This window comes from Tiliqua scincoides, chromosome 8 (genome assembly GCF_035046505.1).
Source record: "Tiliqua scincoides isolate rTilSci1 chromosome 8, rTilSci1.hap2, whole genome shotgun sequence".
In the NCBI taxonomy this organism is placed as follows: Eukaryota; Metazoa; Chordata; class Lepidosauria; order Squamata; family Scincidae; genus Tiliqua; species Tiliqua scincoides.
The window spans coordinates 54031079-54057044 of record NC_089828.1 but is presented as its reverse complement, the minus strand read 5'-3'; the positions used below and the strand labels follow the sequence as shown (position 1 = coordinate 54057044).

At 45.9% G+C, this 25966-nt stretch overlaps 1 protein-coding gene across 1 annotated transcript; it reads left to right on the top strand.

Moving 5' to 3' along the window:
- Window positions 1-523: 523 nt before the first annotated feature.
- Window positions 524-24596, top strand: NOS2 (nitric oxide synthase 2). The gene is made up of 25 exons (XM_066636626.1): window positions 524-619; window positions 998-1114; window positions 1621-1769; window positions 4085-4247; window positions 5982-6073; window positions 6157-6298; window positions 7316-7455; window positions 8745-8919; window positions 10083-10184; window positions 11787-11981; window positions 12168-12250; window positions 12947-13091; window positions 13896-14000; window positions 14093-14142; window positions 14585-14759; window positions 14983-15115; window positions 15527-15605; window positions 16499-16677; window positions 17831-17994; window positions 18550-18760; window positions 19047-19134; window positions 20491-20622; window positions 21804-21939; window positions 23452-23646; window positions 24467-24596. The coding sequence occupies exons 1-25, from the start codon at window positions 596-598 to the stop codon at window positions 24593-24595; spliced, it is 3303 nt and encodes a 1100-aa protein (XP_066492723.1). The 5' UTR covers window positions 524-595; the 3' UTR covers window position 24596.
- The last annotated feature ends 1370 nt before the right edge of the window (window positions 24597-25966 follow it).

Genomic DNA, 25966 nt, shown 5'->3' with positions numbered 1-25966 from the left:
TCGGGACTGACCTAAACAAAAAATTTCACTTTACCAGCCGCTCAAGGCTCTGTGGCTATTGAGCAGCAGTGCTCCCCCCCCACCAAGTAGCAGGATGTTTAATCCTTGTTGCGCATAGCCTAATCGACTGTCGCAAATCACCAAAAATTGTGTTTTGACCCACTGGTGGGCCATGGACCCACAGTTTGGATTAGATGGTCTTAGGAAAGCCACTCCACTAAATCTTCCTCAGCGGCAATATGGGGATGATAAAACGAGTGGTGAATTATTTCAGACGGGGGGGGACCAAAATGGAGGTTTTCATTTTTCACCCCCCCAATGGCCCTGAAGGTGAGGGGGAGGGGCCGCTTGCACGCTGTGGTGAAGCTCCCTGCAAAACTTAGTGCTTTGCACCCCCTCCAGCTATGCCACTGAAAAAGACTTGCCTTACATGATGGTTGTGAGAATGATGTCATGTGAAGTGCTTTGAACATTCAGAAAGTTCATCCTATTGTGGAGTATTATTTAATCACATTGTCCTTGTCCTTCTCCTAGCTTGGTGAAACAGGAAGGAGCTGTGCAATTTAGCAGCCTAAGCAAGACGCAGGATGAGACCATGCCCAGCGCAATCCACAGAGAAGTGAGTCTGAATGAGCAAAAATTATAGGTCTCTGTGTTTGTCTGTTAGGAGGAGAAAAATGAACTAAGGCTCAGTCAAACCCCTGTATCGATGCCACTGGATAAGATGCTGTAGGGTTTCTCCATTTGAATGGTCTCTTTGAACAAGACTGATGCCATCTTGTTTATGCAAGAGAGAAGCCGGGTGCTTGCTTTCAGTTCCTGTTCTGCTGTAAAGCTTGGCTAAGCCATTCTCAGCCTGACGTCCTTCAGAGGGCGGTGGTGAAGATAAAAGTCAGAGAACCCTACAAGTACCAGCGGGAGGCCTTTGGAGGAAGGGCAAAAAGAATTGGGTGCAATGCAAATAACCATGTCTTCTGGTTGTTTTGTTTCTGTTCAGAAACCTCCTCCCCAAAATGTCACCAAGCACATTTCACGATGTCCGAGACATTTAAACATTAAAAACTGGGAAAATGGAACCAGGCTTCAAGATGCTTTGCACCATCAGGCTAAAGAGGTAAGGGGAGAAAGAGCTGTATGTGGTGCTTGGAATTAGAGGTGGTCTCGACGAAACCTGGCCCCTTGAGCCAGGTTCTGCAGCTCTGTCGCAGAGGAAGAGGGTTAAACCATTTGCTACTTCTGGCAGATGCCCTAGAAACAGAGCCACAGAACCCGGAAGAGATTTTTGTCAATTTTCATCTGCTGTGCTCCAAATTCTCGTGTCACACCTGTGGGCCTTTTGCGGCACATCAGTGTGCTAGTGCACACTGGCTGAAAATCGTTGACTTGCACAGAAATGATCAATTACAATCCATTGAATAAATGTGATGTATCTGTTGAACTATGATTAAATGTAAAGCAAAACATTCAGTTGCAGGGGGGGGCGAAGACTGCTTTAGGTGGGACAACATACACACATGCACACAAGGCTTGTGACTGAACCCTGGGCTGCATCTGCACAAGGGCTTCAGGGCTTGCTGAGACAGATGACAGCATATTTTTTTGTCTGTATGTGTCTTTCAGGTTCTTAATTGCAGGACAAAAGTTTGCCAAGGTGCTCTCATGAACCCCAAGGGTTTGGTCCGAGGGCCCCGAGATGGGCCCACCCCCAAGGAGGATTTATTACCTCAAGCGATTGAATTCATCAACCTGTACTACAGTTCATTTAAAGAGTGAGTAGATTTTGCACTGACTCGGCTCCTATCCCATGAATCGGTTTGTCACTGTAATCCAGCCATTTTCAACCGTTTGCGTCTCACGGTACACTGACAAAGCGCTAAAATTTTCAGAGCACATCACTGGTTTTTTACAATTGACAAGGCACACTGCTATCTGTCAGGGATGGCGTGGTTCACATCCCCAATGGCCCTACCCCAAATTACCTTCCCCCCAACTCTTCACCTCCTTTTGACTCCATAAGTGATCCAAGTGCTTTGAAAGGAAAGAAAATCAATAATCAATTAATTAAAAAACCAAATTATTTTGAATTAGCCACCTCCCTTTGCCAATTAATATTATGAAAGCCAGGCTTCTCTTCCTGGGTCATTGCTTTGGAGGCAACGTTTCAAATTACATCTAATGAGCTCTGAGACCATCAAAAGGCTTTGAAATCTCAGATCCCCCAATTTAGTTCCCGTTGTGCGATGTCACACTGTTATGAATGGCCTGTGGCCAGCATTGATGCCTCTCCCCCTTCATCTGGCCAAGATTCCAGGTGAACCTTGGAGCAACTTTTGAGTGCTCCTGCATTTAGCTATCGCTGCCCAGAATGGCTATGACAGCGAGTGGGAGGGGGCTCTTACACGCCCTCAGTGCTTACTATGCCCCCCCATAGCTACACTACTAAATACAAAGGTTTAATATTCCATGCAGAGCTTCTGGGTGTTTTGGCAGGCTTGTCAGTTGCCCTTCATCTCTCCTGCAGCCTGAGCTCACCCTTCCCCTGCACCACCACTCCAAAATTTTTGCCGCCTCCTTCTAATTTTTTGAAACAGCAGGACTTTTTGTTATCTGCGGCCGTAATAAATATGCCTTATTATTTTGTCTTCTAGGGCATCCTGTCAAGGTGAAAAGGATCTTGGCAGGCTGCTTTTCCTGACCTTAGAATGCTATTAATTTTCCTGCCTTTAAATTTCTTGTGCTGCAATCCTAGGGCATGTCTACTCAGTCCCACTGAGTTCATTGGGACTTACTCCCAGGTATAGGATTGCAGCCTTAGGTCATCTAGCAGTAAAGCTTCAAACCTTAAAATATCATGGAAAACAATCAACTAGGATGTTTTCCTACACAAGTCCTCCTGAATGAATACAACACACCACATTCAGTTTGATCAGGTTTGGACACGAGAACTTGCTGGTAAATTGTGTTTAAGTTTTATAGCGTATTCACAGTTGTTTTTGGACATATGAAGCTGCTTTATAGTCCACGGGCAGACCTTGGTATTGTCCGCAGTGGCTGTCAGTGGCCAGGCCGACATGGAGATGACAAAGATTTGTAAGGCAGGTGCTCTACCACTGAGCTATGTGTGTTGCTGGCAGTTCATGAAGCTGCCTTACATAAGAACATAAGAACAGCCCCACTGGATCAGGTCATAGGCCCATCTAGTCCAGCTTCCTTTATCTCACAGCGGCCCACCAAAAGCCCCAGGGAGCACACCAGATAACAAGAGACCTGCATCCTGGTGCCCACCCTTGCACTGGCATTCTGACATAGCCCATTTCCAAAATCAGGAGGTTGCACGTACACATCATGGCTTGTAACCCGTAATGGATTTTTCCTCCAGAAACTTGTCCAATCCCCTTTTAAAGGCGTCCAGGCCAGATGCCATCACCACATCCTGTGGCAAGGAGTTCCACAGACTCTGGTTCATTTTACTCCAGTGTCTGCTACACTGCATGGCAGCAGCTCTTCAGAATTCCAAACCAAAGTCTTTCCTTAGCTGGAGGTGCCAAGGATTGGACCTGGGGCAGTGGCGTCACCTGGTGCGGGAGGCCAGAGCATCACCCCCATGATGGACCTCCTCCCATGCAGTAGACAGGGCAACACCTAAGCAGTGGGGATGGTGACGCATCATTGTCCCACCCCAGATGGTTTTTTGGCTATAGCTTTTGATAGAATAGAGATATTTCAACACAGTTTGTTTCATTGCATTCTGCATGAAATTACGCATCAAATGACGTATAACATGATGGTATTATTTGGAAGTACCAAGATTTTCAAAATTGTGGCCAGTAATGGTGTCCACCCCCATGTGCATTAGCCAGTACAGCCCGCATCCCCCTCCCCCGCTAGTGACACCACTGCCTGGGGCCTTCTACATGCAGAGCATGTCCTCTGGCCCTACATCACGGGCCCTCCCCGTCGCATCTGTGCACCCTCTTGCACAGGAAGCAATGGCGTGAAAGGATATTTTTGTCGCCGTCTCTGCAAACGACATTAGCCCAACACATTGCTCATTGTTAACGGGGCTCACTGCTTCCTTTGCCAGACCCAAAATAGAAGATCACCTGGCACGGCTGGAAACCGTGAACAAAGAGATAGAAACAACAGGAACTTACGACTTGACCGGGGAGGAGCTCATCTTTGCAACCAAGCAAGCTTGGAGAAATGCCCCAAGATGCATTGGCAGGATCCAGTGGTCCAACTTGCAGGTGACTAGCGGGGCTTTTGAAGCCACAGGCCAGTTCGACACCTTGGTGAACAGAGCAATGAGCTTCGTCCGCTGGACTAGTGAAAGATACTAGCCCCAGGTTCTGTAGGGGCATGTGCACACGTGTGTACTGCCACCTGTGGCAGGGCTTTCTGGGAAGTCTTTGGGGGAGGGATGCAGGGCACCTAACCCATAGCACTGACAAGGATAGACAAGCCAGAAATTCAGTATAGGCTAAACACTACACACAATTAACTGGTGGAATTTGCTATTATGGTTTGTGGTGGTGGCTTTGGTGGCTTTGAAAGAGGATGACCCATGTGCATAGAAGAGGAAGGGTCTTTGAATGGCAGGTGGCCATGATGGCCAGGTGGAACTTTCATGTTCAAAGGCGGTGTACCTCTGAGTGCGGAGAGGCTTCCTAGAGGCATTTGACTGTTGCAAACAGGATACTGGGCTTGATGGACCTTTGGTCAGAACCAGCAGTGCTTGTCTTAGTGACATCAGTGCGCAAGGCACCTTACAGACTAAAAAAAGAATAGTCCCTGCCCTGAGGAGTATACAGTCTAAAATTTGATGGAGATGGAGGCAGGAGTAAATAGCAGAAGGCTATGTGATGGTATATATTTAGGCTTTGTTTCGAAGGGGGTATGGCAAATATGAGCATTGAGGAAGGATATTAAGGAGGCAAGCAAGGCAGCTACTCCAGTTTTAAGGGCAGCAAAGGAGACAGTTGCTTGAAGGAGCTGGAGACCTTTGGATTGCTGAGTCTTATGGAGCTGGAGGAAGGAAGGTCACCGTCAGGGATTTGTTAGGCAAAACATTCTGGTGTTGATAGCGTCATCACCCTGCTTGTGTCCTTGCAAGAGGTTTATGGGATTCTGGCAAAACACAGACTGTAGCTTTCAGCTGTCAATAAGTGGGTCAAAGAAGATGGATATTTAAATGGCAACTAAGCACAGCCTCCATGCATGGAAGCACCATCATGGGGGGTGGTTCTAGAAATGACTGTTAGTTGTGAGAACTATGTGAACGTTCCAGATTCCAAGATTCTGATTATCAGTTGCTGGAAGGGGGAGCAAAGAATAGAGGAGGACCTTCTTGTCCTGTGCGTGGGCATCCTTGTCAGAAGTTCATAAGAGAAGCCTTGAAGGATCAGGCCAAAAATCCATCAAGACCAGCATCCTGTTTCCAACAGTGATCTACTGGATGCCTTTGGGAAGCCCACTTCGGGGGGGGGCTTTGTATGACCCTTAGTATTTGATACTCTTAGTACGACCCTTAGAGTATTTGGTACTCTAAGGCTGCAATCCTAACCACACTTTCCTGAGAGTGAGCCCCGTTGAACAAAATAGGACTTACTTCTAAGTAGACCTGGTTAGGATTGTGCCCTATGATAGACTGCCTCGAAACATGGAGGTTCTATTCCTAGCTACTGTGGCTAATAAATTGAGAAGAGTCCTGCTGGGTCAAGCCAAATCCAGCACTTTGTTTCCCATAGATGCTCATAGATGCCCAGAAGCAAGATTGATGGCAGTGCCATTCTCCATATACCCTCCATGACAGTGATAGCTTCATTGCCATTCATTGGTCAAATCCACTTTTTGAAAGCCATCATCTAAGATGGACATGATTTTCTTTCTGCTGCCAGGCAGATGAACAAACTACTTTTATGGAATGCGTTGGCAAGTTAAATCATAAACTCATGTCTTGATCCCCAATGGGAACATTTTAGGTATTTGATGCTCGCAGCTGTAGAACCGCCAAAGAAATGTTTGAGCACATCTGTCGACACCTGGAGTACTCGACCAATGGCGGGAATATCAGGTAGGAGGGCTGTTCTTTCAGTCAACCCAGGTCCCTTGAGTTGTAGCGGAGGTTGTCGTCACCTTTGTGCCTTCTCAACATAGGTCTGCCATCACCGTCTTTCCCCAGAGGACTGATGGGAAACATGATTTCCGTATATGGAACAGCCAACTCCTCCGATATGCCGGCTACCAAATGCCAGATGGCTCTGTTGTAGGAGATCCAGCCAATGTGGAATTCACTCAGGTATGTGGAGCACAAAACAGACAGAAAAGCTTTTGAAAAAGGCAGCTGCACAGCTGTCAAGGGACTCCTACTTTTTAATATTGAAAAATCCTCAGGGAATTCCACAGAACTAGAGGCTTCAGAGATAGCATGAAAAGGTGGTCATTACAAGCCTAACATGACATCCACTAAAATTGAGTGTTGGGAGAGTTAGGATAGACAAAAGAAAATATTTCTTTACTCAGCGTGTAGTTGGTCTGTGGAACTCCTTGCCACAGGATGTGGTGATGGCATGTGGCCTATATGCTTTTAAAAAGGGATTGGACAAATCTCTGGAGGAAAAATCCATTACAGGTTGCAAACCATGATGTGCAACCTCCTGATTTTAGAAATGGGTTATGTCAGAATGCCAGATGCAGGGGAGGGCACCAGGATGCAGTTCTCTTGTTGTCTTGTGTGCTCCCTGAGGCATCTGGTGGGCCACTGTGAGATACAGGAAGCTGGACTAGATGGGCCTATGGCCTGATCCAGCGGCGCTGTTCTTATGCTGGGCTTTCCCCAGAGCTCATGGGACACCTGCGTCTCCCAGGGTTTGGAAAGCACACCCCAAACATGTCACAGCTTCCTTTTCATTCCTGACTAGGGGTAACTTGAGCCTGAGGTCAGTGGCATTGCTAGGGAGGTGCAGGCCACACCAGGTGACACACACAGGGGTGTGACACCACTACTGGCCAAAATACGTTATAGCCAAAAAACCAGCCGGGCAGGGCGATGGTACATCACCATGCTCACTGCCTGGGACATTGCCAAGCCCGCTGCATGGTAGGACGTCCATCGTGGGGGTGGCGCACCAGCTTCTTGCACCAGGTGACAAAAGCCCTAGTGACACCACAGCTGTTGTGGATGGAGGTTGGGCAAGAGTTGCATCCAAACATGGAAAAAAACCACCACACACACCTGCCCTTTGGAGCACTCAAAGAGTTAAGAGTCCCCACAGAGGGGGGAAAAAAATCACCTCATTTCTTTCTCCTCTCCCAGCTATGCATCCAGCTTGGTTGGAAGCCCAAACATGGCCGCTTTGATGTCGTTCCACTGATTCTCCAGGCCGACGGACAAGACCCGGAACTATTTGAACTGCCGCCAGAGCTCGTCCTTGAAGTGTCGATGGAGCATCCCACGTAAGTGTCTTGGCTTCAGATGACAGAGGCTGGGGGCCTGCTCTGGATTGGCAGGTCGCCTGCTGTCGGAGAAAGATTATAAGCCCGGACCTTGTGACAGGTCAGTTGCGTTGGCTTCCATGGGGGCGAAATTGTTGAGTTAGTGTTGGAGATGAAACGAAGCTGTCACGGGCAAAATTGGACTGGACTTACCCAAAGGCAGTGGTGTGGCTAAATGGTTGGCAACCTTCAGTCTCGAAAGACTATGGTATAAGCCTACAGCACCCAATATTCCCAGGCGGTCTCCCATCCAAGTACTAACCAGGCCTGACCCTGCTTAGCTTCCGGTTTTGCAGGGAGCCTCACCACGCCATGCTAGCAGCCCTTCCCTTCAGAGCCATTCCAGGCAATGGGAGCAAAATGGAGGCACATGGAATGGCTCCGAAGGGGAGGGGCCGCTTGTACGGTGTGGTGAGGCTCCCTGCAAAACTTAGTGCTTTGCACCCCCTCCAGCTATGCCACTGCTCAAAGGGCAAGAGTGAATATGCCCCTCATCCCCCATCTTGTATTTCAGTTCAGATAGTATCTCTCTTACTTTATTCACAAACCTTTATTTTTTTTTTACTTGTTCTTAATGGACTTCCACTTTCTTTACATCTTGACCACCACAACAGTGGATTCTTCAGAGATCCCTTCCCGTACGGCTCCCCATTCTGGAACCAAATCCTGTCCACTGGGCTCAATTAATCACCCAACCACTTGATATTTTCTCATGCTGGACATCTCTACTGCAGCCACTTGGGACTGCTGAAGAGGCAAGCCTCCTTAAAGTGTACACGTCACAACTGGCTTGCCTCTTCCGTCCAGTGAAACCATACCTAAACCTCTTGATTATTTGTCAAGAAGCATGACTTTTGCAATAAAGAACTTGATCAATGCGATTGAAGAGAGGGTCGACTTTCATTTCATACGTATTTTAACGAGATCCAGAGCTCCGACTGGATGAGATTCCCCTTAACCTGCATTGTTCTTCTGAAACTAATTGTACTCCCCAAAGACCCCCCCAAAATTCAGGTTGGTTTTTCTGCAGGATAGTATTTAAAAACAATAGTGACCGAACTATTCTACATGAGGGGAGAACCAACTGTTGAGGATGTGGGCTTGGTGTAGTCGTTTTGCGGTGCCCTATAGAAAACTAACCCTGTTGAGATGGCTAGGGTTAAACACGCAAAAAAGTGATAGTGACACTTTTTTGTGTCAGAAAACACCCAAAAAAGTGATAGTGATAGAATCCTCTGCTCTTTTGCTAGATACGAGTGGTTTAAAGAACTGGATCTGAAGTGGTACGCAGTACCGGCTGTGTCTAACATGCTTCTTGAGGTTGGAGGACTGGAGTTTACGGCTTGCCCATTCAACGGGTGGTACATGGGTACTGAGATTGGGGTCCGCGACTTTTGTGATGTGCAGCGCTACAATATTCTCCAGGTAAAATTTTGGCTGGCTGTTTGAGTAGTAACTATAGCTAAATTTGCTTCAATTCTTTCCCTCCTGTTCCTCTACCCCAGTGATTCCCAAGCCGTGGGTTGGGACGCACTGGTGGGTCGCGACCTGATTTTTGGTGGGTTCCCATAGGGTGATGCAAAGGTCATCATAGGGTGATGCAAGATAACAAATTGTCTCGAGCCCTGAGGCTATTCAGAAATCAGATACTGTAGCTGCTAATTACCCTGCAAAAGCGACACTGCAAAGAACTGCTCCTGCAGTTTGCAAGATAGCTGCTAACTGCCCTGCAAAGAGTTCAGCTCCTGCAGTTTGCAAGTGAGCTGCTAACTGCCCTGCAAAGAGCTGAGCGTCTGCAGTTTGCAAGCTTGTGTAAATATAGGGAGATAAATGTGGGAGGGTCTTTTTCTGGTTGCTATTACTTAAATAAATAAATATTCCCCCCCCCCCCCCAGATCTCCTTTTTTAAAGTCTGGTGAACCTAAGTGGGTCCTGTTGTTTTAAAAAGTTTGGGAACCACTGCTCTACCCTGAAAGGGCTCTCTCATGTTTGAGTGTACTTATTAGAGGAAGGAGCTGACAGGCCCAGGTAAAATCCTTGCTCAGCCATGAGTCTCTGGGCGGCCTTGCGCCAATTGCCCTTTCTTGGCCTAGCCTACCTTACAGGATTGTTGGGAGAACAAAATGGGTATAAGGAGAACTGTGTAATAATAATAATGATAAAAGGAGAAGGAGGTAGTAGGAGCTTCTGTGTTGCTGCTAGCCTGGTCATGTTTACTTCTTGTCAAGAGGAGTTATGGAGCTACCAAGATTCCCCAGGCCTGCAGCCCCTGATATCCAAATCAGAGACACTGAGATCCCAATCCTCTACTCTGCTTGTCTGAGACAGCAGGGCACAGAACCCAAGAAAGGGGGCTCATTTTCTAATGTGTGGACTCGTGCTATTGCAATGGCTGATGCTTCTCCTTCAGCTGTTGGAATGTTAGTGAACATTCTGTGACATCACAGCTGTTTCATGACTCACCTTGGGACAGTTTATAGCCTGAAGCCCTATGGCAGGGTTGTTTCTATGGTATGCTGATACTGGCCCTTGAAATCTACAATATGACAGATTTTTCTCTGACCTCTCCATCTTGCCGCCTTTTGCAGGAAGTTGGGAGGAGAATGGGCCTGGAAACGAGAAAACTCTCATCGCTATGGAAAGATAAAGCTGTGATCGAGGTGAACATTGCTGTGCTGCACAGTTTTCAGGTAAGTGCTGGCATCCCTAAATCCACTTGCCAGCTTGCCAATGGGGAGCACTCCTGGAGCAGCTCAGGTGAGCAGGACACTTGGCACTAGGCAGAGATCTCAATTTCACAGTTGTTTTTAAGGAAGTTGGGAACAGCGGAAGTCTCTCTAAGCAACAGAAAATATTCCTGCTGGTTTTATTACTCTAAATCAGGGGTCTCCAAACTTTTTGGCCAGAGGGCCACATGAAATATCTGGCGCAGTGCTGAGGGCCAGAAAAAAATTTAAATATAAAATTTAAATAAACAAATTAGAGATGGAACTTAGATGAATGAATAAATGAATGAGTGGGCTCATTCACTCAGCCTCTCCGGCCTTCAGAACACCCTCCAGGTGCAATCAGAACACAGCTCTGGTCATGTTTAGTCAGGTGGGCCAGAGGTTTTCAGGGGACAAAAGGTTGACCATGGGTGGATAGAGGCTAGCAGTGGGCCACATCTGGCCCCCCGGGCCGGGGTTTGGAGACCCCTGCTCTAAATGCCAACAGAGGAGATCCCACTATCTCAATGACAATGCAAAGGAGGGAAGAGGGTGGTGGCAATCAAAATAATGACTGGACAGTAAGCCAAGCCAACATTTGTGGACCTTTGGCTAAGTGAAAGAGAAGGTATGAGGGAAGAGCTGTAACTTTGCTGGCAGAAGGTTCCAGATTCAAAGGATTTCAGGTAGGAGTGCTGGGAAAGTCCCCTGCTTGAGATCTCAGAGATTAGCTGCCATTCCTAAAAATTCAAGTTTTCTAGCAAGAACAACCAATGGAAAATTTAGGGTGGTTTTAGGGGTGAAACCAGAATCTGCTAACATGCCTTTTCATGTTGCACCTCTTAGAAGGGGGGCATTCTGGGTAAAAATGGAGGCTGCCAACTGATAACAGAGGTGGGGTACCATTTCTACCAAGAGTTCCTCTCTTGGGGCAACATCATGTGATGTTCTAGCATCACAGGGGGAAGTTACAAAAATGCAGGGGAGGGTTTTGTTTGCTGTCCTCGGCAAAGATAGAAGTTCATGTAGAAGAGGGCTGAATACGTTTTTTGGTTGAAAAGGGGGACATAAATATTCTTAATGAGTAATAAACCCATATCAGCTTTATACATTCGTTGGCAACCTTCAGTCTCAAAAGACTCTGGTATCGCACTCTGGATGGTGGTTCTGGAACAGCGTCTAGTGTGGCTGAAAAGGCCAATTCGGGAGTGACAATCCCTTCCACAACGGGAGCAAGTGCAGTCTGTCCCTGGTCTGTCTCCCTGGCTATGGGCCTTCCTTCTTTGCCTCTTTGCCGCAGTCTGTTGGTCAAGTGGCTCTTCAAACTGGGAGAGGCCATGCTGCACAGCCTGCCTCCAAGCGGGCCGCTCAGAGGCCAGGGTTCCCCACCTGTTGAGGTCCACTCCTAAGGCCTTCAGATCCCTCTTGCAGATGTCCTTGTATTGCAGCTGTGGTCTACCTGTAGGGCGCTTTCCTTGCACGAGTTTATACACACTTTATACACTTGCAGCTTTATACGCGCACACACACACACACACACACACACACACACACACACACACAAAATGTCTGTGTCTCTTTCAGAAGCAAAATGTCACCATCATGGACCACCATTCGGCTGCTGAGTCGTTCATGAAGTATATGCAGAATGAGTACCGGATCCGCGGGGGTTGCCCTGCCGACTGGGTCTGGCTTGTGCCTCCTATCTCAGGCAGTATCACACCCGTCTTCCACCAGGAAATGTTGAACTACATCCTCTCCCCGTTCTATTATTATCAGGTGAGCAAAAACGTGCTGGAGCATAATCCTTTTGTGGGAGGGATCAGTGAATATCCTGGCTTGGGAGAGCCAGGCTGTTAGAGTGGTTCCAGAGTTGGTTTGTGGTATATAAATGCTAAATGGGGGTTCATTAGGTTACAGGTGTGGAGCCATGCCCTTCCAATACCCCTCTTTTTCCTCTTCAAGGTGGATGCTTGGAAAACGCACATCTGGAAAGACGAGAGGCGCAAACCCAGAAAGAAAGAGATAAAATTCTGCATTTGGGCTAAGTAAGTTTTCAAGCAAATGTTTTTAAGACTTGGATCTCCTTAAATGCTCTGTCCTCACAATGAATTGCAACACAGGGAGACCCAAGTTACATATCAGGATCTCTGAGTAATCATATCAGATTTCCCTGTTATTTGTAGCAGATCACCAAGAGTTTCTGACTCCTGATAGTTTAACCACATCAGATCAAACTGCAAGTAGAACAAAACATCTCTCTGCTGTGGCTGACTTGGTGCTAATCTCAGCCTCAGTGTTCCTCACCTGTAAAATGGGGTTATTATTTATTGGTTGCCTGTGACCAAGTCTTTGCAGCTCTGCAGGCTTGCTTTGAGTTTGAATCCTAGATCTATAGTAACTCAACTGCAGATCTGTCCTGATGTATATGCAGATTATCCCAGAGTGTGGCTGCTGGTGTGCAGGGGATAGTTAGCTTGGCTCTCTGTGACAACATTGTGTATCCAGCCCCAGTTACTGGATGTTGTTGTTGTTGTTGCATGGAAACTGAGTAAGTTGCAAATCAGGACTTGCCTGTTTCAAGTCTTACCTCTGTCAAGATCTCACTAAGCGGCCTCAGACAAGACTCTGACTCAGTCTTGCCTATCTGCAATGCGGGGATAATACTTACCTACCTTACAAAGGAGTTCTAAGGCGCTGCGTGGTGCGAAAGCATTATAAAAATGCTAATTATTCTTTCCTAGGGCTGTGCTTTTTGCATCTTTGCTGATGAGAAGAGCCATGGCTCTCAGGCCCAAGGCCACCATAGTTTTTGCAACAGAAACAGGGAAATCTGAAACCCTGGCACAGAATCTGGGCTACCTCTTCAATTGTGCCTTCAATACCCAGGTAAGGGGCAGAGCGATATATATGCAGCCCAGGCCTTAGCTAATTCCAGCTGTGGCCTCTCCAGCTACAGCCTGTCTGCTGTTTCTCCTTCCTCTCTTTCCTTCCAGTGGGTAGCAAAGATTAATCTTAAGATATCTGGGACCAACACTGCTCCCCCCCCCTTTGACATTGGGCTCTGAGATGGCACCCATGTAGCAAAAAAAACGAGGCAGACTCCACAACGGCGCAGAAAAATCTAAAACAACTTCAGGACCAGCAATTAATAATATTAATGTAATTAATATTAAGAATTCATTATTATTATTAATATGATTAATTACTATTAATTAAGGAATATTCCCTGCACCTGCATATTGCAGATGAAGCTTTATAAGCAGTTGCTAAGCTCATCACAGAGGAACCTCAAGTTCCTCTTGAATAAAGTTTGACTTCTGCTTTGCTGCAACCCATGCTGTCTTCGTTTTAAATTGCTAGCCCTTGGGGCAGGGACCTGGATTCCATTCTTACCCAGCCCAAATGGTTTGGAGGAAGGGCTCATAGATTGGCGGGCAAGCACTTGTAGCAGGCTCCAGTTGAAGACCTTGGAGATCTGCTGCCAGTCAGCACAGACAGTGCTAAGGGAAAGGATTAGAGCACACGATTCGGTCCTTGGCACCTTCAGTGAACATGATCAGGGAACTGACGGTGAGAAAGACCCATCTCTGCCCATTCAGAGTGGGCTGCTCTGGGCAAGATGGACCAGTGGTCTGACTCTATCCTGCAGCTTCTCTGGTAGCTCCTTATCAAGTCTGTTTCCTCTTCTAGGTGATCTGCATGGACGATTACAATCTCACGAACCTCAAGAAGGAAGCGCTTCTTCTGGTGGTGACAAGCACTTTTGGAAATGGTGATGCCCCAAACAATGGAAAAGTAAGGCTTAGTTAGTACTGCGTGCATTTGCTTTCCATGATCAAGGGGCTTATCAGTGCAATACCAACAAGTTCTCTCTGTTTCGATTGTAGAAATTTCAGAATGCCCTGTTGACAATGAAGCAGCTAGGAAACAAATTCAGGTAACTTTTTTTTTTTTTTGGCTTTGTGCATTAGCTATTCCAGTGGTGTAGCTAGAGGGGTGCAAAGCACTAGGTTTTGCAGGGAGCCTCACCGTAGCATGCAAGCGGCCCCCACCTTATGAACGATTTCAGCCAGTGAGAGCAAAACAGAGGCGACTGCCTTAAATGGGAGCTTCTAGTGATCACATGCCCAATCTTGTCTGATCTTGGAAGCTAAGCAGGGTCAGGCCTGGTTAGTACTTGGATGAGAGACCGCCTGGGAATACCGGGTGCTGTAGGCTTATACCGTAGTCTTTCGAGACTGAAGGTTGCCAACCAACCATCCCAAGAGCTAACCTGGCCCACACCTTCTTATTTACATCATGAGATGCCCCCCCAAGCCCCTCCCATGATCTTTATTTGTATGTATAGAACCTGTTAACACCACTTTCCATTGACGCAGATATGCTGTATTTGGACTGGGGTCCAGCATGTATCCAGAGTTCTGTGCCTTTGCCCATGTGGTCTACCAAAAGCTCCAACACTTGGGGGCCTCCCCGATTGCTCCAATAGGCGAAGGGGACGAACTCAACGGGCAAGAAGAAGCATTCCGGGTCTGGGCGGTGACTACATTCAAGGTAACAGCAAATAACCACATCAAATACAGGTTTAATCCTTGAACTGAAATACTCTTTTCAGCCAACCCTGTATTTGCAATATCAGTCCATGCAGATTTTTGTTGGGATTATATTTGAGTTAAAGTGGGGCAGAACTTTCTTTGTTGAAAACAGTAAGCTGTACTTGTTACCTTGCAGAAAACACCCACTTTCACTTTCATCTTCTCTCCTTATATTTCAACAGACTGCCTGTGACATTTTTGACATCAATGGGAGACACAAGATCCAGTTACCCAAAGCGTATACGTGCAATGAAACTTGGGACCCAAGCGGTTTTAGGATTGTGTATGACTCTCAGCTGCTAGATTTGCAAAAAGGTACTATCTTTTCCCAACCCTTTTCAGTTCTGCTGTTGTAGGCCGTGGTGTAGCTAGAGGGGGTGCGAAGCACTGAGTTTTGCAGGAAGCTTCACTGTGGAGTGCAAGCAGCCCCTCCACCTCCCCTTCGGAGCCATTCCGGGCAGAGGGTGCAAGTGCTTTGCACCCCCTCTAGCTATGCCATATATTTCTATATCACTTTTTAGGATGAAAAATACGACATTATTATTAATAATAAGAATATTTATATACCACTTTGAACAGAAAAGTTCACAAAGCAGGTTACGTAGCTACAGAAATAAATGGTTCTGGGTCCCAAAATGACTGAAACAATAATCAATGGTGCAAGGGCATCATTTGTAAGTTTCCAAAGTTTGGATTAACTATGACAAAATATTTTCTTTAACACAGCACTCGGTGACATGCACGGGAAAAATGTTGTTCCAATGACGCTCAAATCTCGGCAGAATCTGCAAAGTTTCACATCTAGGTAATTCTGCTTTTTAAGTCTATACTGTGCAGTCTTTTAGGGCTGATCGAAAATGCTTCCTCCCCCCCCCCCAATCCTCCATTCTGCTCACAGGTGGCAGGGGACTTTTGGACAACTTAGGGCCAAATCCTATCCAATTTTCCAGTACTGGTGCAGCCATGCCAATGGGGTGTGTGTGCCATTCTGCAGTGGGGAGGCAATCACAGAAGCGTCCTCAAGGTATAGGAATATTTATCACTTACCTCGGGATTGCATTGTGACTACACGGGTGCTGGAAAGTTGGATAGGATTGGGCCCTTAGTGGAGGCAACAAGTGAAAGTTTCAAGGTGTGCGGGCAAACTTATCCTTGGAAGCATGGTGCTATTCTGATTGCCCTGAAAAGTGCTCTCTGAGTGATGCTATAGTACCACATAATGTCATTCTGAGGGGTTTTCTGGGAAAAACATGGGGGGCAATGCTTCTATCACTGCAAAACGCAGGTGGCGGTAGCAAAAGGCGTGAGTGCTTTTACCCCATTTCACCAGCAAATCCCCCTCCCGTTTTCCCTTAAGTCTGGATTTTCAAACCTTTGGCCCAGCTCTAATTTTTTGACCCTTGGGAGTTATGACCCCAAATGTGTAGGATGATTGAAGTTCCTCAACATCTCTCTGTAGGTTTGTCTCTCCAATGCATTGATCAGAACATCTCAAAGACTTGGTTCCCATGACTTCTCATTCATCATAGCTGGACAAAGTTTTCCATAAATGGTGGAGAGCCAAGGCCTTCAGAGAATCTGGGGAATAGACCATAATTCTTTGCACCTGACTCTGAGAAATGCATCCTGTCCCATAGTCCTGTAAAGGAAATCCTGAGACTTAAGATAGATCACTCCGTGTGTGTTTTCTTGTTTCAGCCGTGCTACCCTCCTAATTAAGCTTTCCTGTGAAGCAAATTGGGAAGTCAAATATCTCCCCGGGGACCATCTTGGGATCTTCCCTGGCAACCAGAAAGCTCTCATTGACGGCATCATCGCCCGCACCGTGGATGCTCCCCCGCCTGATGAGATCATCAAGTTGGAGAAGCGTAGCGACCGTAAGTTAGAGTCCCTGGACAGGAGGGCGGGGGAAAATATAGCACAATGAGACAAAAATGCAACTAAACTCTTGTCCATGAAAACTGGCATGGTGGCACTGTTTTTGTAGATGTTCAAACTCTACCAAAATAAGCCTTTAAAAGTATTCTTTTAAATACTTTTAAAAGTATTAAATACTTTTAAAAGCATTTAAAAGAAGTATTTAAAAGTATTAAATACTTTTAAAAGTTTTTTTTTATTTGACTGTGACAGATATTTCTTATCTAAATATAGCCAACATTCTGAAGTGCTTTTTCTCAGTACATTTGCACACTGTGGTCCCCCCGCTCAACACCCTTTCAGTGTGACAACAGTTGCACTGGAAGCAACTGCCTTTATTTGCCTTGTGGTGTCATCTTATTGACGATCTGATGTGGTGATCGCATGGTGTTCAGCATAGGATCCCTGATTGGTTGTATTCAAGCTCAAAGGTTGGCAAAGAAGCCACAGAGGCAACAGTGTGGAGAAACAATGGTTGCAAACAGTGGTTTAAAAAAAAAAAAAAACCATCAGAAGGCAGTGATGTGTGATGAAGTGAATGGCAAGGGAGGCACTTACTGTGGCTTCAGCCCAAGGCATTCTGGGAACTACCCAGAAGCCACAGTGCATGTGGCAAGCTCTCACTGCCATAGCTCGAGCCTCTCCCTGTAGAGTCAGGCATAGGGAGAGACTACAGCAGCAGCAGCGAGAGATCAGCTTCCCCTATGATTGCGCAACCGCTCCGAAAATGAGTGGAGTGAGCGCACTCCACAATTGGCGAGCGCTCCATTAATTCGGCAGACTATTTTTTACCCCAGACAGTTGCCCTAGAAACAGAACCCAGGTGAGTTTTTCGGCACTATTCAAGGCCATGCTCCAAATTCTTGCAGCACATCTGAGGATCTTGCGCAGCACACCGGTTGAAAATGGTGGCGTTAGAGGTTTGCCGCTCCTTCTTGGCAATGCTCTGGTGAAATCGACTCGATTTGGCACGGGGAGAGGGGGAGACTGAAGCTGGGAAGACAACGATGGCAGGGGAAACAGTCTGAGAGCCTCTGTGCTGCTCTGTTTTGGTTTGTGCAAACCTCTCCCCAGCTGACTTCCTTGTTTCTCACATGTCCTCTTGGTTTCCAGGTGGCCTCTGGACCCCTGACAAAAAGTTTCCAGCCTGTACCCTCTTCCAGGCTTTGATGCATTTCCTTGATGTCACGACCTCGCCTTCTCAGCAGCTGCTAATAACTCTTTCCCAGCTGGCTAAAGAAGAAAGTGAGCAAGCGCGGCTGCACCTCTTAGGCCATGTGAGTTGGGGTGAGCGGAGCGGGACCCCTCAAACCAATACACTGTGAAAGCTTTGGGCATGTGTTCTGATTTTTTTTTTTCATTTGCTAATGTAGCAAATGTGGTGCAGCCATGACGGGTAGGGAGAGAAATACCTTATCACCTTGCCCCCCACCTCATTGCTGGACCCTTGAAAGAAAAACATATTCTCAAACTGCTTCTCTTTATTAACATCAATAGATCTTTATCAAACATGAATATATATTAAGTGCATTCCTCACCCAGGCTCACTTCCTTTTACATTTATTTATTTTTCACATTTTAATACCACCTTTCCTTCAAGGAGTGCAGGGTGATGTACATGGTTCCTTCCCTCCTTTTGTCCTCACAACAATCCTGTGAGGTAGGCCAGGCTGAGAGAGAGAGAGAGAGACCAGTCTGAGGTCACCCAGAAAACTTTGTAACTGAGCAGGGATTTGAACCTGGATGGAAAAAAAAAAATATCTGATGCTTTGGAAAGCTTCTGTGGCTTAATAGTCCGAACACCCCATGACTGTGTGTGTTTCTCAACTTAGAGCTTGGAGGAATACAACAAATGGAAATTTTACAACAGCCCCACCATCTTGGAAGTCTTGGAAGAGTTCCCTTCTGTTGAGGTCTCGACAGCATTTCTGCTATCCCAGCTGCCTCTGCTGAAACCCAGGTACTACTCCATCAGCTCTTCTCAAGACTGGGCACCTGGAGAGCTTCACCTGACGGTCGCTGTGGTCACCTACAGGACAAGAGGTAATCAGGGCCTCTGACAGAGAGCTTTGCTTTAGGGATGCTTTTTAGAGAGCAAAGTGCTAGACCCATGTGCCCACACGTTCTGGACCATCGATCCCCCCTGTGGCTGCTTCGCTGGACCTATTTAAGGAGGCCGTTGTATAACTTGGGGGCAGCTGCAGGGAAAGGCTTGCTCTACGCGCACACGCACAGACACGGCTTGAAATTGTTCTTGTGGTGTCTGCTGAATCTCTGTCTCTGAAAACAAAGCGTAAATCTATGTCTTTTCATCCCTTCCTTCTCTTAGATGGGAGAGGCCCAGTGCACCATGGGGTGTGCAGCAACTGGCTGAACACACTTGGCCTAAGGGAGATGATCCCCTGCTTTGTGCGCAGGTAGGGAAATTGCTAAGAAATGAGTGGTGGGGAAAGCATGCATGAACTCTCCACACTAAAATACACCCGATGGTAGCAGGACCATGTATTTCAGTGGTGATTTGTTCCATTCATGTATCAAGGGCATATGATTTTCAATGTTTTTCATCTAATGGCACACTGAGCTCTAAGGGCTTCTCTATGGTCTTCACCTCTTGTGATGTCACTTCTGGCTTCCGGGAGACTCTTCCGGGTTCTGTAGCTCTGTTTCTAGGGCAATTATCTATATAGTAACAAATTGTCCCTATTCCTCCAACAGCTCTGCATTACTATAGACAGATGCCCTAGAAAAAGAGTCGCAGAACCTGGAGTTTTTCAGCTATTTTCAACCACTATGCTCCAAGCTCACACAGCGCACCCTTGGACCTTTCACCACACACCAATGTGCTGCAATACACCAGTTGAAAATCGCTAGCATAGACAGGCTGTATGGTCCTCCTTACAAAGTAACAGCTGTAAACAGAAAGCTGTCAGGGAGAAGAGTTTAGACCAGTGCTTCTCAAACTATCTGATGTGGTAGACTGGCAATATCACTGTGACAGGGTCTGGTATCATATTTGTGCCATATTACTATTGGATTCTCATAGGCACATAGCACTTTGGATCAGAAAAATGAACATTTTTCACTGTAATAATTGAAATGTGTGCATACCACGTGTAGCATACTCATGAAGATGTTCTCATCAACTGAAAATTATTCTTGGTGAAATTCCAGTGTGATTTTTAAATTATATTGCTGTTTCTTGCCTGGAAATTTGCCGTGGACCATCACCAGTTCATGGACAACTACTCTGAGTAGTACTGGTTTAGACTTGAGACTGGCTTAGCCCTCATTTGTTTGCCCCAAAGAGCCCTGGGACCTGTAGCTCTGTTTGTGGAGCCAAGGACCTCTACAGAAGAAGGACTGAACTCCTTTTCTAACTACAAGTCCCAATATTCTTTGGCAGAAGTCATGACACAAGGATAAAAATCTTTATGTTTCTGGTGTAGATGGACCTCAGGGACTAACCTAGAAAGACCATGGATCTAAGCTGATCCTAAGAAGGAATATGGAAGTGTTTATTAATATAGCATTTTCAAGGAGTTTCACGTTCATTGTTATAAGCTTTGCAACAACCTACAGGGTAGATCAGTATAATTGTCCGCACAAAGTAGATAAAGAAACTGAGGCAGAGATAACAATGGCTAGCCTAGGACCAGTGTGTGTGCTCATTTATGGCACGGGTGAGAATTCAACTTGGAGTGTAGTTCATTCATTGAGCCATTATTCCTTGTTCCTACAAATAACAAACATTTTCTGATCTTTGTATTCTTTAGTGCTGAAGGCTTCCGGCTTCCAAAAGACCCGAGCAAACCATGCATTCTGATTGGTCCAGGCACAGGAATTGCTCCATTCAGAAGCTTTTGGCAACAGCGCCTCTACGACTTGGAAAAGAGAGTTAATGGGGGGTATCACCAGTTCCCTAAGGAAGGCCCAGTAAAATTGGCTGAACCAGCAGAACTCAACTAAAGTTGGGAGAGTTAGGACAGACAGAAGAAAATATTTCTTTACCTAGCATGTGATTAGTCTGTGGAACTCCTTGCCACAGGAAGTAGTGATGGCATCTTACCTAGATGCTTTTTAAGAGGGGATTGGAAAAATTTCTGGAGGAAAGTTCATTACAGGTTACAAGTCATAGTAGGTTTGTGCAAGCTCTTGGTTTTAGAGGCAGGCTGCCTCTGATTGCCAGATGCAGGGGAGGGCACTAGGACGCAGGTTGGGTCTGTTGTCTTGTGTGCTCCCTGAAGCATTTGGTGGGCCACTGTGAGATACAGGAAGCTGGACTAGATGGGCCTTTGGCCTGATCCAGTGGGGCTCTTCTTATGTAGGAGAGGGGAGGGTGTTACGAAATTACTCTGAGGGGTTCAGTTTATTAAAAGAGAAAGCTCACAGGGTCAAGCTACATGACATAGGAAATGTGTCATCGCATTTCCAGCTTTCATTTTAAAAGCAGCACTGGAGGCCCTGATAAGGATCTAGATCGTGGTCAAAAGGAAGGGAGGTTTAACCCTCTTCTGAAACTCTTTTCCTGATGAAAATTGTGTCCCGAGAGCTACTATGTGCCCCAGGCATAGGTTAGGCTGAGAAATAGTGACCAGTCCAAGATTCACCCAGGAAACTTTGTAGCTGAGCAGGCATTATAAACCTGGATCTTCCAGGTCTAAATCCCAAACCATTGCCCCATCCTGACTCTCACGATGGGATAACTGGGCATAAACTGTAATCTCCTATGTACAGAGAAGACTAGAAGTGTGCATAAGGGGAAAAGGTAATTGGTTCTGCCATAGGAAATGCTAAATTCTGCAACCTGGATGCATTTAGCCCAATTTGCTACTTTTGTAGATTTTACAGTGTATCTGCTATGGAATAGATCAGAGAGAATTAGGCTGAAAGCGCGCGCACGCACACACACACATATATTATCTGGCGGCAGAGAGGGGTGGGTGACCAGGTATCCTGTCCTGGCTTTAAACCATTGCATAATATTACTTTGGGATGATAAGAAAGATAGAAAAACAAAACCAAATGAAAAGAAAACCTAAAATGAAAATGAAAACAAATGTCACATTGTTTTAGGAATCAAAGGGAGGGGCATGACACTTTTGTTCGGTTGCCGGCAGTCCAGCCTTGATCACCTCTACAAAGAAGAGATGCAGGAAATGAAGAGGAGAGGGATCCTCCGTGAGGTCTACACTGCGTACTCCAGAGAGCCAGGCTTTCCCAAAGTAAGCCTCAATCTGCCTTGCCTTTTGGGAGGCTATCAATAACCGTCAATAACTGTCCCTTTTCTAAAGCAATTGGCTTCCTCTGTTGGTTCCAGTATGAGCCAGCACAGGGGAATCATATCTCCCCCCCCCCCCATTGATTACCCAGGATAAATCCTGCTGTTAGAAAATTCAGGTGTCATCTGCCCATACATTTCACCTCCATGGGTAACTAAGGACATAGGCCTACAAAATTGAGGCTCAGAAAAGTTTTTTCCCCAAACTTTATGGTGGTTTGATATGAATTCGGGGTGCTGATTCCAAAAAAGGCATCCGTTTTGCCCTATCGCGTCTAGTTTTGGAGATATAGTATAGCCTCTTTAGTGAATGGTTCAAGCAGCTTCCTCATGAGGAAGCTGCTTGAACCATTCACTAAAGAGGCTATGCCGTGTCTCCAAAACTAGACGTGATAGGGCAAAACGGATGCCGTTTTTGGAATCGGCACCCCAAGTATACCCAGGAATTGGTGTAACGTTTAAGGAAGCAAAATGTGTGTTGGCCTATATAATAGGTACTTTACAATTGAAGCGATGGTATGGGGAGATGGAGAAAGGTTTCAATCACTTTAGCCTGTGGCCCCAGTCCAAATTGGCTTCTCTTACTGCTGCTTTTTTGTAAAAGAAAAAGATTTTGGGAAATGTCCATGATGTCCACATCACGTTTAGTTTAGATCTTAGTGGAGACTTTAGTTGAATACATTTTTTTAATTGGTTATATTTACATATGAATGAACACAACCATTCTGAAACAAGTTGTGTTTTTTTTTCCCCAGGTGATGCATGTTTATATCCCAGTAGGTGTCAGTTTAGCACTCCCCCCTCCCACACACACACACACACACACACACACATGCACCAAAATTAAATCTTTAATAAAAATATGTGGAAAAATACAGTACTATATCTATTTCCATGTATTTAATTCTTTTGATTGATTGAGGTGCCTTTTTTGGCCAGTGATGATTTTTTAACATTTGATTGATCCAACTCATTAAATATTCCAGGGCTAATCAAAATGTAGTAGCAGTTATTATTACAGGTGGGGGGCTTGGTATCCGCAAGGGATCTGTTCTCGGACCCCCCCCCCCCACGGATACCAAAAACTGCAGATAACTAAATCTGCGGTTTTGGCCCCTTTAATTCCTCTGAAGATGATCAGATCACCTCTGGAGGGCTTCCAGAGCCCGGCCTCTATGGGCTTCAGAATGCCTTTCGATAGGCAAAAAAAAGCAACTTCTGGTTTTCTGATGAAAACCAGAAGTGACATTTTTATGCCTTTAAAAGGCATTAGGGGAACTGGGGAAGCCCTGAGGGCCCTTCAGAGGGTTCAGGTTGAGCCAAGTGTGGCTCAACATGTGTCCAGGGGACAGCACTGAGCCAGATTTGTGGATGGAAAATCTGTGGATAAGTAGGCTCAACCTGTATTTGTATTATGGAGGAGGAGAATGATATCTGGGTTGCTTCTTTCTTTGAGGTCTACGTTCAAGATCTTCTCAGGGATGAGCTAGACGCAGAAGTGCATAGACTCTTACATGAGGAGGCAGGTCACCTGTACGTTTGTGGAGATGTCCGCATGGCCAGGGAGGTGGCACAGACCTTAAAGGAGATGTTCGCCAAGCGGCTGGGCCTGACAGAGGAACAGGCTGAAGACTACTGCTTTCAGCTTAAGGTATGTTTAGTATTCAGCTTAGCTTGTTGTCAGATTCGACTCCAAAGAGCTTTCGTAACAGAAATGTGGAGTAAAGCAACAAGGCATCTGACTGCAACTTGATTATCAGGCCAGGCGATATATCACTTGATGCCTTATCACTTGTTGGTTTGGCCTGAAGGGTCGTACGGTGCAAATGGGGCAGCAACGATGGCGGAGCTGATGCCAGCCATTGTAGGTAGTACTGAGTTAGATGATGATGATGATGATGATAAACTTTATTTGTATCCCGCCCTTCTCCCTGAAAGGGACCCAGATGGACCAATGGTTTGATATGGTTTAGAAAATTACTGTACATGTTATATTATATAAAATAGACAAACAGCAAGAAAATCTTGCAACAAATAAATCCAGTTATTTTGATCTGTTAATCAATCACGTCTGCATTTTTGTCTATATCACTAAAAGAAACTATTCTGAAAAGGCAGTTCCCCTAAGGAAGGGGTGGCCAACCTTTCAACTCTAGGTGTGCTCCCTGGGGCATTTGGTGGGCCGCTGTGAGATACAGGAAGCTGGACTAGATGGGCCTATGGCCTGATCCAGTGGGGCTTTTCTTATGTTCTTATGTTCACTGAGAAGGAATTTCATCAGTTGCAGCTTGTCACATCACTGATACTCAGTTTTTAAGGGCACTTAATAAGGGCCCATTTTTTATGGGCAATTAATATTAACTTTAACTTTTAAAAAAATGTGTTGCCCTATTAATCAACACTGTCTTTTATTACTTTTAATTGAGTGGTTGCAGCCATAATGATGCTAATATTCAATCATCCTGTTACAGAGACAGAAGCGATACCACGAAGACATATTTGGGGCTGTGTTTGCGCATGAGCATCAAAGAGATTCTGAAGTTCCAAAACCCAACAGAGACATGAGCTGCTTGGAATCTCCACCCCTGTGCACATTTTAGCCATAACTTGCCCATGCATTCTCCGGTTCCACCAAGAGGGGGAGCCAAATTTTTGCTTTCTCTCCACAACAGAAATAAGTGGTTTGAGCAGGATTTGGCCCCCAAAAGTTTTTTTTAAAAACACTGCATTTAAAAAAAAAATTTTTAAAGCACTTTTAAAAACACTGTATCTTTTATTTAATTATATTTATTCTGTACATTTCTTTTATATATATATTGAAAGCATGGTGGCGAAATCAGCTTTTTAAGAAACGTATTAGTGGACAAAGGCTTGTAAAGTGGTGGTCTGATTTCTAGCCAGCATTTAAGTGTTTTGAAAAGGAACAAAAGGTAATCTAGGTGGTTAAAAAAAAATAATAATGATGATAATAATCAGGAGAGGAACCTTTTGTAGAATACCTCCATACTGTGTATATGTCTGTCTTTTTATACTGAACTTTTACTGGGTGATTGTAGGCCAGTCACTCTTTCTCAGCCTAGCCTACCTCACAGGGTTGTTGTGAGGATAAACTGGGCAGGGGGCAATGACAACAACAGATCATGTATGCTGCCTTGAATTCCATGGATGAAGGGCTGTGTGCAAATATAATTTATGGAAACACATGTGCCAGTCTAACTCATTCAAGTGCATTTTGGCCTGCGGACGGCAAAGGTTTAAAAGTGCTTAACTCTGTGTTGTTGATGGGACGATATTGGGGGGGGGGCAATTTTGCAGGGAGCAAAATTGGGAAAGGGAATTTCAGTGGCAAAATTCATGGTAGGCTGGATGGGCGAAACTAATTGGTTGTGCGGCACCTAGTGACAGTTGCCAGTTTTTTTAAACCCAGAAGGCCCCTGGAATGATGCTATTGTGGTGTTGCTCTGTTGGGGGGCTTGTGGGTAAAAACAAACGGCAGTCCTTAACTCTGCACAGATTTAATACTTAAGAGCAGCTGGCAACCTGTGTCCCCTTCTCCTGAAAGTTGACAAGGTACTGCCCACCCACCTCCTTCCATCACCCGCCCCCTCAACCCTAGTTTGTGACCACGGACTTCCTCTCTGAGTCTTACAGTGAGCCATAGGGGCCAGAGGAAATGGTTTCCAAGCTTGGTTCTTGCAGAGGAGGATTACTGAAGCACTTCTGTGCCAGAGGAGTCCTCCTAGGCCCACCTCAGAAGGTCTCCTTCCATGCACCCTGGTCTCTTCTTGCACCTCTGGCCGCAGAGGTGTAACTAGAAACCCCAGCACCCAGGGCAGGGACGTCACAATTTCACATGACATCGTGATGTCATGTCTGCGTTCTCCCTGGAGAAGGCGGTGCTGGCAAATTCGTGCCCCTCCTCCTCTGTGGGGCGGTATGAAGGAACGGGGTGGTACTAAGTTGCCAGTACT